Source organism: Cebus imitator, unplaced genomic scaffold (assembly GCF_001604975.1).
Source record: "Cebus imitator isolate Cc_AM_T3 unplaced genomic scaffold, Cebus_imitator-1.0 Scaffold89, whole genome shotgun sequence".
NCBI classification, from domain to species: Eukaryota; Metazoa; Chordata; class Mammalia; order Primates; family Cebidae; genus Cebus; species Cebus imitator.
The window spans coordinates 1,845,365-1,858,767 of record NW_016107404.1 but is presented as its reverse complement, the minus strand read 5'-3'; the positions used below and the strand labels follow the sequence as shown (position 1 = coordinate 1,858,767).

At 39.9% G+C, this 13,403-nt stretch overlaps 1 protein-coding gene across 1 annotated transcript in view; it reads left to right on the top strand.

Annotated features, from left to right (window-relative positions):
- The window catches only part of XRCC5 (X-ray repair cross complementing 5), a 99,958-nt gene that overhangs the window by 22,628 nt on the left and 63,927 nt on the right, over positions 1-13,403 (top strand). Inside the window, exons 9-13 of the mRNA XM_017534951.2 lie at positions 599-711; positions 2,345-2,407; positions 6,800-6,937; positions 7,770-7,860; positions 10,368-10,501. Coding sequence (XP_017390440.2) covers positions 599-711; positions 2,345-2,407; positions 6,800-6,937; positions 7,770-7,860; positions 10,368-10,501 — 539 coding nt within the window. The remainder of the gene's footprint in view (positions 1-598; positions 712-2,344; positions 2,408-6,799; positions 6,938-7,769; positions 7,861-10,367; positions 10,502-13,403) is intronic.

Below are 13,403 nucleotides of genomic sequence, written 5' to 3'. Positions count from 1 at the left end.
ATATCCTGTGTAATTAAAAAGAAAAAAAGTACAATCAAATCCCGGAAATAAAATAAATTTAAATATAGAAAAATATGCAACTTATCAATTGAATGTTTCCAAACGGAAGAGTTTTAGATTCTTCTGTCAGGCATTGCATATCAACAGCATGCATTTTTGAGAACATTTTGTTCTGAAAATTTCCTGCGGGCATTTTTCTCTGTGGGTCTCTAGGTTTCTGAATAATGCGTTCTTATGTTTAGAAATCGTGCTGTACTTTAGTCAACCATGGTTTATCTTTGGAGACTAACTAGTACATTACATTTGCCACATTTTTTCTTTTAGGCTGGGTAATCATTAAGGTAACTAGATTGCAAAAGATGCTACTTTAAAAAATGTAATTAGATTTTAATCGTCTCTGTATTGTATATGTGGTTTGTGTATCTGCTGCTGCTTTTTCACCATTGATCACAAGAGGCAGTAATCTGATTCCAGGGAATGGAAGATGGAGGCTTGCTCTGGCATGTGCGTGTATTGTTAATGTATGCGCAGAGCTAATTTCAGCTTGAAGAAAATGAGGCCCCATATGCTTAACAGATGCTCTTCTCTTTTTTTCCAGGGTTCCGCTATGGAAGTGATATAGTTCCTTTCTCTAAAGTGGATGAGGAACAAATGAAATATAAATCGGAGGGGAAGTGCTTCTCTGTTTTGGGATTTTGTAAATCTTCTCAGGTACAATTGTGAACAAAATAATGAGCTTTTTCCTGTTACTTGAAATGGTGTGCTTCTGATTGGCCATTTTATTTATTTATTATTTTTTAAGTTACAGTTTTCTTCTTGTTGCCCAGGCTGGAGTGCAGTGGCATGATCTCAGCTCACTGCAACCTCCGCCTCCTGGTTTCAAGCTGTTCTCCTGTCTCAGCCTCCCGAGTAGCTGGGATGACAGGCGCCCACCACCAAGCCCAGCCAATTTTTGTATTTTTAGTAGAGATGGAGTTTCACCATGTTACTCAGATTGGCCTCGAACTCCTGACCTCAGGTGATCCACCTGCCTCGGCCTTCCAAACTGCTGGGGTTACAGGCATGAGCCACTGCGCCTGGCTGAGCGTCATTTTTTTCCCTTTTAATTTTTCTAAAATGTAGTCTGAGGGTTAGTGTTGCCATGCTATGTATTTTATACATTAGGAAATTGAGGTTCAGAGCTGTTAAGTAAATGTGTATGAGTCTAGCAAACTAAAAATAATAGGATGGTTTTTCATTGGGGAATGGAAGTGGAGATGAGGGGTATGTAAATTACGTAGGCCTAATCCTCGTACCTTTTGAGACTCAGTCTTGAATTGCTGTTATGGTGAAAGTGCTCATAATGTGTTAACTCTAGAGAAGAGAGGGCATAAAAATGCATGAGAAACACTGCCCAATACAGCACATGGTGTGTTCTTAAAAATAAACCCCAGGCTCCAGATTTCATGGATCAGACAGAAGTTGATCTTGGTAGATAAGTGCAGGTGGTTATGATTTTCAGAACTCTTCAATACTCGTTTTCTAATCTGATATTAGTAGAGCTGTCTTGACCCCTCTTGATACTGTGCTAGATAAGTTAATTGAATTTAAGAGGGTGTGGGGAGAGACATGTAGTCCTTATTTTTTATTTAATTTCTCTTGCTTTCAACCCTTTCCCTCTAATTCTTCACTCAGGCCCCTTTACTAATTATCAGTGCCGCATCACAACTCTTAGGAGGAAATGCAAACCACTTAACTTTTGTTCTTAGGAGACTTCATGATCTGATTGATCTTTGCTAATCTCTGTAATTTTTCACCTCTCCCCTCACACAGTGGCACTGTACTACTACAAGAGCAGTTTCCAAAATGTACTGTGGTTTTACAGCACTCCAGACTACTATTCATACTATTTTCCCTGCCTGGAATGCTTGTGCCCAGACTTTTCTCTTAGTTCCTATTTGTCCTTTCAAGTCTTGACTTAGGTGTCACCATTTGCAGAAACCTTCCCTGATCCCTCATGACCGGGCTTGGTGCCCTCCTTATGTGCCATTAGATCACCATGTAACCCTGGACTGTACTACTGCACTGCAGTTAATTTCATATTTATCTATTGAAGCTCCTCAAGGGCAGGATTATATTCTGTTCACTGTTGTGTTTATAGTACTCAGGCAATGTTGGACACGTGCTCAGGTATTTGTTGTGTTGAGTTGAATTGAACTTCAGGTAATAAGATGTTTTTAGTATCTGTGAATGTTTTTCAGTAAGAGGATTTGGAATGGAATTTCTTAGCAATATGTAGCATTATGGTTATACATATTACTTATTTTGGATCAAAACCAATTCTTTTCCTCTCTTACTCTTGTAGGTTCAGAGAAGATTCTTCATGGGAAATCAAGTTCTAAAGGTCTTTGCAGCAAGAGATGATGAGGTGAGTTGGCAGCAGATCTTTGAGGTAGTGCTACAGAATTGGATTGTAATTTTATGAAAGCGTTTTGTTTGGGGCTTTTATAGTTTAAAGTGACATGAACTCTTGCAGTAGGAGTGGGAAAATCCACTAATCTTTAACTGAAAATGGAGAAATGGTAAATGAGTTTGTGTTAGCATGAGCACAAGACCCGATGACATGGAGACCAAGGAAGCATTAAAAACATTTTGAACAACTGCATTTAGGTATGGGAATTTCGCAGTCAAATATTAAGGAGGGTCGGGGTCAGGTTGACATTTTGTGTTGTCATAAGCATCCTGGATGTACACTTCAGTGACTCGCTAGACTGCTTTTGTCATTGAAGAAAGGTATCTTTCCACTATTCCTTTCTCGGCACTTGTTTCATGCCTCGCCAAGATACTCTGTTTTCAGCCTAGTTTTTCTCTAACAGCCCATGACTGCAGCATTCTACGCTCGCATCTGCCCTTTATGTAAATATTTTCTATTTGATCTCCAAGTCACAAGTAACTTTTCTTGGAGCTATTGATGTAAACTGGGAGATTGCAATCTACTGTCTCTTTAAGTCACCTTATGCAGGTTTCCAAGTTCCTGAAGTTTTTGCATTTGCAATTAATTAACTGGATGTAGAAGGCTTGTTTGGGGTGGGGGCAGGCTGGTGGTATAACTAGTATAGTTCTCTTTTTCTACTCACTTCTGGAAGGTAGCTGGTTGCTGATGTAGTGGATGGGTATTCCATTATTATCTCAGAACAGTTAAGAGAAGAAAATGTTTGGCTTCTACCCTGTACTGAATGAATTATTAGAGCACAATATTAGCATACATGAATCTTCAAATTTGAGAATCCTAGTTTATGGATTTCTCCTGAATCAAATCCTGTAGGGAATCGTGTAAGTCTGGTAGATACTGTCAAACCACGACTTAGCTGAAGTTTTATTTCATTTTGTTATTTAAGAGACAGTATCTCATTAGGTTTCCCAGGCTGGCCTGGAACTCCCGGGCTCAAGTGATCCTCCCACCTCTGTTTTCCCAGTTAGCTGGAACTACAGGTGTGCACCACCATTTCCTGGCTTCTGCTGAATTTTTAACTTCCACTATTGTTCTTACACAAAGAACATTCTGATGACTTCTTGAGACTTGCTGGCTATGCAGTCAGGAATCACAAAGCTGTGTTGAGACACACATGTTGGATAATTAAGTAGACTTGCTAGCTAATGGCAGCCTTGTGGATTTCGTGATTCAAATCTGGCCTTATACAAACACTAATTTCTGTATTTCATAGGATCACTTTGAGGTAACTAAGGAAAAAAAAATTTATCTCCTAATGGCAAAGGGATGCTCTCTAGTGTTAGTTTTTGATGCAGTCAGAAAATGATAATGCCTAATTAGAGCTTATGAGATAAGCAAGAGAGTAAGGAAACGATGTCATATGAGGACTCCCAGTTAAAAAAAAAAAAAAAATGCCTGGAGACGACTTGTGTAGGTAGGCGGGGGAGTAGGAGGGATGACAGACATAATAGCATTCTTCATGCATTTGGAGAATTATCCTGTAGAATAGAAATTAAACTGCTTCATATCAGAGGGCTGAACTGCAAACAGCAGGTGCTGGTTTTTGTTCAAGCTGAAGAATTATTTTGTCAACAAGGATTACTGTCTCCAAATGGATAGTTTTCTTGTAAGATTGTCAGATCTCCATTTCTGTAAGTTTACAAGAAGAGTCTTTATCACCACGAGTCACATGCACAACTACATGAATACTGTTGGGTTTTTTAGCTCAAATATTCTGATTCTTTGGATAATTCCCTTTAAAAAAGTTTTCTCTTGTCATTACCATATAATTTCTTGTATTGAGAATATACTTTTATGTGCTGATTTGCACTGGGTGTAGAAAACAAGGGGGAGAAAAGAAAGGAAGGAAATGGAGCTTTAGTTGAGTTATACATGGGTGTAGTATTGTCTTATCATGTAGCAGTCATTCACAGCCCCATCTTCCCTTTTTTTTAGGGGGGTTGGAGTTTTGCTTTTTGTTGCCCAGGCTGCAGTGGCACAGTCTCAGCTCACTGCAACCTCCGCCTCCTGGATTCAAGCTATTCTCCTGTCTCAGCCTCCCAAGTAGCTGGGATTGCAGGCGCCTGCCACCACACCCAGCTAATTTTTGTATTTTTGGTAGAGACTGGGTTTCACCTTGTTGTCCAGGCTAGTCTTGAACTCCTGACCTCAGGTTATCCACCCACCTCAGCCTCCCAAAGTGCTGAGATGACAGGTGTGAGCCACCAGGCCTGGCCCCTTCCTTCTTTTAAATGTCCTAATTGGTTCTGTCAAAGACACACAAATAAAAACTATCAAACAAAAATGTTCCGTATTTGCTACATAGCTCATTTCTGCTAATAAAGAATGTATTAGCTCAGTGAGGTCAAGGACTCATCTTTGTTTTTTCACAGGGCTCAAGATAGTGCCTGGCAAAGAATAGGCACTAAGTAAAAGAATCTTTGAATTGAACTGAAAAAGTAATGATTTTGTTATGAAATCTGTACAGGATTCTAATGGGCAGGTCTTGAGGTCATAGGTTTTTTGTTTGTTTGTTTGTTTTGTTTTTACAGCAGCATGGCTGAGAGGTCATAGGTTTTTAACCTGTGAAATCTGTACAGAATTCTAATGGCCAGGTCTTGAGGTCATAGGTTTTTTGTTTGTTTTGTTTTTACAGCAGCATGGCTGAGAGGTCATAGGTTTTTAACTTTGGTAGAGTTAACCATGATACTGAGAAAAGTACGTAGTGTTTTGGGAGTTCTGCAGAGAGAGAGCTGACCAAGGTAAATTTGAAATGGAGAGGGTATCAATTTACTAAGCCTTAAGAAAAGATTAGAAGCTGGAGAGCCAGAGATTAGTAAGGAGCATTCTAGCTAGGAGGAACTGGTATGAGCAAAGGCCAAGTATGAGTCTTGCCTCAAATCAGTGATCATCTCAGTGAGACCAGAATAGAGGACCCACTGAAAGGGAGTGACATGATGAGCTCTGTGAACAGAGGAGGCTATGAGGAAAGAGATGGACTTGACAGACAGTATAGAAATAGAATTGGTAGAGTTTCGTGAACACTTAAAGGTAAGGGATGAGGCCGGACATGGCGGCTCATGCCTGTAATCCCAGCATTTTGACAGGCCAAGGTGGGTGGATCACTTGAGGTCAGGAGTTTGAGACTAGTCTGGGCAACATGGCAAAACCCTATCTCTATGAAAAATGCAAAGTTAGTTGGGTACAATGCCATGTGCCTGTAATTCCAGCTGCTTGGTATGCAAGAGGCATAAGAATTGCTTGAACCTGGGACACAGAAACTTCAGTGAGCTGAGACTGTACCACTGTACTCCAGCCTTGGGGATAGAGTAAGACTCTATCTCAAAAAAAAAAAAAATGAAGGATGAGAATGGTGTGGTGACATTATCAAAGACTGAGGTTTCCAGTTTGGTTGATTCGGTGATGATGTTCATGGACATAGGGAATCCCAGAGGAGAATGAGGGGGAAAGATAGTAAGTATAGGTTTTAGTTTTATTGTGGTGAATGTGAACAGTTCATTCTGAACAGTTTGAGATACCTGAGGATGCCATGTTAGATATCCACCAGGTAGTAGGCAATCTAAGTGTAGATCTTAGGAGAATTTAAAAAATGAGTGTATAGATTTTTGATTGATCAACTCAGAGTTTTTGAGTAAGAGGAGGAAAGGCCTAAAGTAGAATTTGAAAATGGATGGGGAAAAGAGAACAATCAGGGGAGAATGTCATTTCTGAAACCAAGGAAGGGGAAAGTATAGAGATAGCAGAATGGTGAGATGCTCCTGTTACACAAAATAATTGGGAACCAAGGAGTTGGCAATTAGGAGGTGATGGGCGACTTCAACGGAGAATTTCAGTAAGGTAGTGGGGCAGTAGCTGGACTAGACTAAAGAATAATTATGCTCTAAGCAGTAGAAACAGCATGACTATTACTTTATGAAATTTAGAGGTCAAGACAGGAAAGATACTGATAGCAGTTTATGGAGAGGGAGGTACAAAGAAAGGATTTTGTTTAGAAGAGCTGAGATGAGTTTATTTTTAGGGTAAGGATATAAATTTAGAGAAGGAAGGTTGGGGCAGTAAGACAGAGGATTTAGTTAATGAGGTTAAGTCCCGGAAGAGTTGCAGTAAATGTAATCAAAGCAAGTGTGTTCAGTTCCTCTTGGGGGGCACCTAAAGAGTGAGTGTGTGTGTGTGTGTGTGTGTGTGTGTGTGTGTGTGTGTGTGTGTGTGTAATGGAAAGAAAGCAAATAACAGTCTTCAAGTATTTAGTTCTGTTGTGAAAACTCTCACATGTTGACTATACGTTAATACATCCATCTTTCTTACCAGGCAGCAGCAGTTGCACTCTCCTCCCTGATTCATGCTTTGAACGACTTAGACATGGTGGCTATAGTTCGATATGCTTATGACAAAAGAGCTAATCCTCAAGTCGGCGTGGCTTTTCCTCATATCAAACATAACTATGAGGTAAAACCCAAAGTCTTAATGTTATTTTTTTCCTTCAGTTCCTTTATTCTAAGCAGTGTTTCTCAGCTGTTAATGTGCATAGTCATTACTTGGGGATCTTGTTAAAATGCAGATTCTGATTTTGTGGTTCTGAGGTAGGGCCCAGATTCTCTGTTTCTCCCGAGAAATGCTGATACTGGTCTGTGAACCACACTTTCAGTTAGAGCAAAAAGTATACATAATTGTAAAGTATTATTAGACTCTTTTTATTAAGTATTATGGAAATCTTTTTAAATTAGAAGAATCTAATCAATAAAGGTTCACCATGGCCTTTTTGGTTCTCATCCTTTTTGACTTGCTGAAACCAAATGGAAAGAGAAATTACCTTCATTTTACAAATGAGAATTGTGAATAAAGGTTGAGGATGTGGTTTTGTTGTGATCCTTGTGAAACAGTTTATTTAGGGCTCTCCTATGTAAAATACAGCTCGAAATTCCTTACTGTTTCCTCTGTCTTAGAGAACCTACTGGAAAGAGAAGGCACCTATCTTGACTTCCAGGTCACCTTCTGATGACCCCAGTCTTCTCATGTGTTATATTGGTCATGCAATTTATAGCAGTCCTTTAGGAGTCATTCTTTTACACATTTCTCTTATGTTTAATGTTCTTTATACTGTTTGCAGTCATGAACAGCCAATAGCAGACGTCAAAACACTTTACTTTTCATGTACCAGAATTGGCTGTCTAACTTTTGAAATATTTCTGTTACGCCACTTTGACAGAATTGGGGATCAGTTTTGTATTTTTTCATTAATTTGGTCTTTTCTGTTTTTACCCCCTTTCTTTCTCATTAGTGTTTGGTGTATGTGCAGCTGCCTTTCATGGAAGACTTGCGGCAATACATGTTTTCATCCTTGAAAAACAGTAAGAAATACGCTCCCACTGGTGAGTTTGTTTCCATTTAGATCACTCATTGTCTCTGCACACACTGTTCTTGGGCAGTTAACTGCCTGCAGTTGTTGGTTCGGGCCAGGTGTTTACAGGGTGCGATTAGTTGGATTTCCAATCATACACTCACACACAGTGAAGGTGGTTTACTTGGTGTTTTACCAGTAGTAGGGATAGGTTTGCCCTAGACTCGCCAAACACTGTCTAGGTTTTGCCTTGGAGCGTGTACCTAGGGGGGACTTTGATGGTAATGGATGTCCATCTCTAGTGGTGAGCAGAGCTTACCCCTGCCAAAGTTAATCTGAGCAGTATGAAACCTTTGGCTTTAGTGTTCTGCATAAGATCTGATGTAGCTTTGAAATGAAAAGTGACAGTGCTGAAGATTAACTTTTCTCTTTGACCTGTTTTTATAGTTTGCTGCAACAGTCCAAGTCTCATTGTTACTGATTTCTGGCTTTTAGGAGTTACTTCAGGCTTGATGAGAAAGGACCTTATTGAGCATCTGGCTGCAAATGTCATGGTGCTATACAGAATGATTCTTACAGCCACAGGTCCAGTCTTGTAGAGAGCCTATCATTTAAAACAGTTATTATAAAACATAGTAGTGAGCAGAAGTAGAAAATATACCAAAAAGAACAACAAATAATGAGTAGATGTTTTAGTTTACAAGTTTAAATGCACCGTCTGTGTTAATACAGGATTAGGGAATTGTGAAGTGAGTCTTGGAACTCAATTCTTTCTGTTATTTTGGCTAGACCCTTTGGGAGTAGTATGCTGTAAAAAGGCCAAGAATCAGATGGGTCCCTAGGGCCTGTGTCTTTACCTTCCTTCTATAAATAAATGAGTCTGCATCACGGTGGAGGTAGGCATGGACCTGAGTGTATAGAAGTTGCCACTGTGTTATAGTATTACTCTCTGTCTACTTCCTGATAATTCCAAAATTTAAATGAGTAGAATATTTGATTTAATGGTTTGTTTGTTTGAGAAAGGGTCTTGCTCTATGACCCAGCTGGATTGCAGTAGTGTGATCATAGCTCACTCCAGCCTCAAACTCCATGTGTATAAGTCCATTTCACGCTGCTGATAAAGACATACCCAAGACTGGGAAGAAAAAGAGGTTTAATTGGACTTATAGTTCCACATGGCTAGGGAAGCCTCAGAATCATGGTGGGAGGTGAAAGGCACTTCTTACGTAGTGGTGACGAAAGAAAATGAGGAAGAAGCAAAAGCAGAAACCCTTGATAAACCCATGATCCGATAGTGAAGAAGACTTATTCACTACCGTGGGAATAGCATGGGAAAGACCGGTCCACGCTGATTCAATTACCTCCCCCTGGGTCCCTTCCACAACACATGGGAATTCTGGGAGATATAATCAGGTTGAGATTTGGCTGGGGACACAGCCAATTCTGGCTCAAGCAATCCTCCTGCCTAAACCTCCCAAGTAGCTGGGACTGCAGGCGCACACTACTGCGCCCAGATAATTTTGTATTGTTTTTAGAGATGGAGTTTCACCATGTTAGTCAGGCTGGTCTTGAACTCCTGACTTCGTGATCCACCCACCTTGGCCTCCCAAAGTGCTGGCATCCACAGTGCTGGGATTACAGGTGTGAGCCACTGTGCCCAGCCCCTATAATGTACTTTAGGAACTGCTTACTCTTTTCCACCTTTGATGACTGCCAGTGTTCCAAAAATAGTACCTGAGGTTCAGCAGCTAAACTGCTGTGTGAACCAGCAAAATGAAAGTTACACACGGTAGTTTAGGCAGAAGTATTTTTGCCTTTTATCCATATTGCTTTGGCCTGTGCCATTTTTATTGATGGGGTAGATTTTTATTGAGGAGCACTTGCTTTCTGTTAGGTATTAGGAGAGACCTAAGGAAAGAGGATGTCATATTTCTGCTCTCATGGAGCTTGAGGGTTTAAAAGGAATAGGGTAAGACATGTATGCAGGTGTGATTAGTGTCATGGAAGCTCATTCTGCCTCGGTAAATTGTGAAGGAGTAAGTTCACTCTGATCCAATGGTGTCTTCCTGTTAAGGTGCTGTACTCTGATAAAAGTTGTATTAAGTCCTTACAAGGCTTATGCTTCATTATCAGAGATTTTTTTTTCTTTTTAATGTTTGTCTTCTTTAGCTAATTATTAGTTTTTAAAATATTAGCTCGATGGATACTAAATACTTTGTTCCAGTCTCCATAGAGAGATTGGTTTTTATATGGCTGTATTCCTCTGAAACAAACTCTCTTGCTTTTCATCTGATACTCCATTGTCAAAGGTTCACTGAATGGTAGAACTGGAATCTAATCAATCAGTCAAGATCTTTTCATGGCAAAGAAAATCAAGACTTGGATTAAATATGTGCATAGATAGAGAATACTTTGGCAGGGCTAGGACTGTATAACCTGCCAGTATTGCTGTGGATAGCTATACATAGAAAGCATTTGTTTTAGTGGAGAATAATAGAAATAATAATTTTTCTTTCTGCTTCTCTGTTTATTTTTAAGAGGCACAGTTGAATGCTGTTGATGCTTTGATTGACTCCATGAGCTTGGCAAAGAAAGATGAGAAGACAAACACCCTTGAAGACATGTTTCCAACCACCAAAATCCCAAATCCTCGATTTCAGAGATTATTCCAGGTGAGATGGGAAAGATAAACAAGTCATATTCATTTTAAATGAAAGAGCTAAGTGCATAATTACGGTAATTGGCCAGTCCTAAATAAATGTCTTTATTCTCTGAAGGCCCCATTTGCTCTATTTAATGGAAGAATAACATCTTCTTCTTCTTGCTTCAAAAGGTAAAAAGATTCTGAGCTCTTAGAAAAATAAAGTTAGAATGCTTGCTTTTTTTTTTCTGGAAGATGGTTACTTGAAAAATAAAAATACAGGAAGGCCAGTTGCGCATGCTGGAGTGCAGTGTTGTGATCTCAGCTCACTGCAGCCTCAAACTTCTGTGCTCAAGCAGTCTTCCTGCCTCAGTCTCCTGAACAGCTGAGATTGCAGGCACATGTCACCATTCCTGGCTAATTTTTAAAAATTTTAGACAGATTCTTGGCCAGATGCAATGGTTCACACCTGTAATTCCAGCACTTTGGGAGGCTGAGGCCGGTGCATTGCTTCAGATCAGGAGTTCAAAACCAGCCTGGCCAACATGGTGAAACCCTGTCTCTACCAAAAAATACAAAAATTAGCTGGACATGGTAGCATGCACGTGTAATCCCAGCTACTCAGGAGGCTGAGGTGGGAGAATTGATTGAACCTGGGAGATGGAGATTGGAGTGAGCTGAGATCATGCCCTATACTCCAGCCTGGGCGACACAGTGAGACCCTGTCTAAAAAAAAAGGGGGGAAAAAAAAAGACAGGTTCCTAGGTTGGTCTTTAACTCCTGTGCTCAAGCATTACTCCCACCTCAGCCTTCTGAGTAGATGGCCCTGTAGTTGTCTACCATTGCCCCCAGCCAGATACCTCATTTATATTTTTTGAGGTGTTTCTCCTGCATTGTATGTAAATAACCCTTTTCTTTGTTTTTTATATTAAAATAGGAGAGCTTATATGAACTCTATCATAATATAACTATTGTTAGAGAAGAACTGTTCTAGTGCCACATTTCTCAAAAATTTCATAATTAAAAGTAGCATAGGGGTCAGATAAAGAGGTTATACTGTGAAATTATTAAAGGATAACTAAAATACAGAAAATATCAAAAATCTGTTTCTGTATCTTAGGACAAAGAAATTGGAAGACAGATTGGATTAAGGTAAATTGGGGAAGTTGACAAGAGAGCTGACTTAATGCTGAGGAAGGAGAGGGCTAGATTAAGGTTGAAGGAGAAAGGAATATTCCAGTCCTGGATTAAGCTGATGACAGCAGGACATAGGCTTCTCTGAGCCCCCATAAAACTAAAAAAATCTCATAAGCAGCATTTTATTTTATTTTATTTTATTTTTTTTTGAGTTTTGCTCTTATTGCCCAGGCTGGAGTGCAATGGCACTATCTCAGCTCAGCACAACCTTTGCCTCCTGGGTTCAAGCAATTCTCTTACCTCAGCCTCCCGAGTAGCTGGGATTACAGGTATGCACCACCACACCTGGCTAATTTTTGTAGTTTTAGTAGAGACAGGGTTTCTCCATGTTGGTCAGGCTGGTTTCAAACTCCCGACCTCAAGTGATCTGCTCACTCAGCCTCCCATAGTGCTGGGATTAGAGACGTGAGCCACTGCGCCCAGCATAAGCAGCTTTTTTAGGCAAACTGTTGATCACAGAGTAGAGGACTCTCTTCTGTGGGTTGGGGGTAACTGGTCATGTGCTGGAGAGACCATTTTCCTTTTTGACTCCCTTCATGAAACGTGTAACTAACTGAAGTCTCTGTTGGGGCTTGTGATTTGAGGAGTCCTTTACTTGAAAGAAACAGCTTTTTTTTTTTGACACTTATAATTCCTTTAAGTAGTGAAAAAAATCTTGTTCTAAAATTAGAAATATGAAGCTTAACATGTAAAGACTTGACTCTGAATACTATTGCCCCTCAGTTTATAATAGGGATATATGCCTGTAACCCCATCCAGTTTGAGAATATAAATTGAAAATGCATTTACTACACCTAACCTACCAATCGTCATAGCTTAGCCTCACCACCTTAAATGTGCTCAGAACGGTTACATTAGCCTACAGTTGGGCAGAATCATCTGGCAGCATCATGCACTGTAGCGTGAAGGTTGTTTGCCCTTGGGAGCTGTGGCTTGATATCACTGCCCAGCATTGCAAGTGTCCTACTGACTTCTACTGAATGAGTATCGCTTTCACACTGTTGTAAAGTGGAGAAATTGTAAATTGAACCATCATAAACCAGAGACCATCTGTACTTGAGCATGCTAAGTGTAATGAAGTATATATTACAGATATAAAAATCCTTTGGTGCTTTTTGGTAAGTTTAATTGAAGACCTAAAGCCTTGTGCCATTTGTAGGGAAGGGAGGAGCAGGCCAGTTGAAAGCTTACCAAAATGGTTCACTATGGAGGAAAAGAGAAACTTCTATTAATAATATTTTGCAGACTTATTTAGGTAGGTTGTATTTATCTTTAATAAATATGTCTTGGAATAACAAACAGATACAAGCCATAAATGCAGGCATTTTTATATTTCAAAGCTGCTGCAAGCACAGGCTTTGATTTTTATTACTTTGTTTTGTGGGGGAGACTTTTTAATATGGCTTATCTGTATAAAGAACTGTCTTCACTAGGATACATAAGCTTTTTTAAAAAAACAAATATTGGCCAAGCACAGTAGCTCACACCTGTAATCCCAGCACTTTAGGAGGCTGAGGCAGGCGGATTACCTGAGGTTAGGAGTTCAAAACCAGCCTGACCAACATGGAGAAACCCTGTCTTTATTAAAAATAACAAAATTAGCCGGTGGTGGTGGTGCATACCTGTAATCGCAGCTACTTGGGAGGCTGAGGCAGGACAATTGTTTAGATCTGGGAGGCCGAGATCGTGCCATTGTATTCCAGCCTGGGCAGCAAGAGTGAAACTCCATCTCAAAA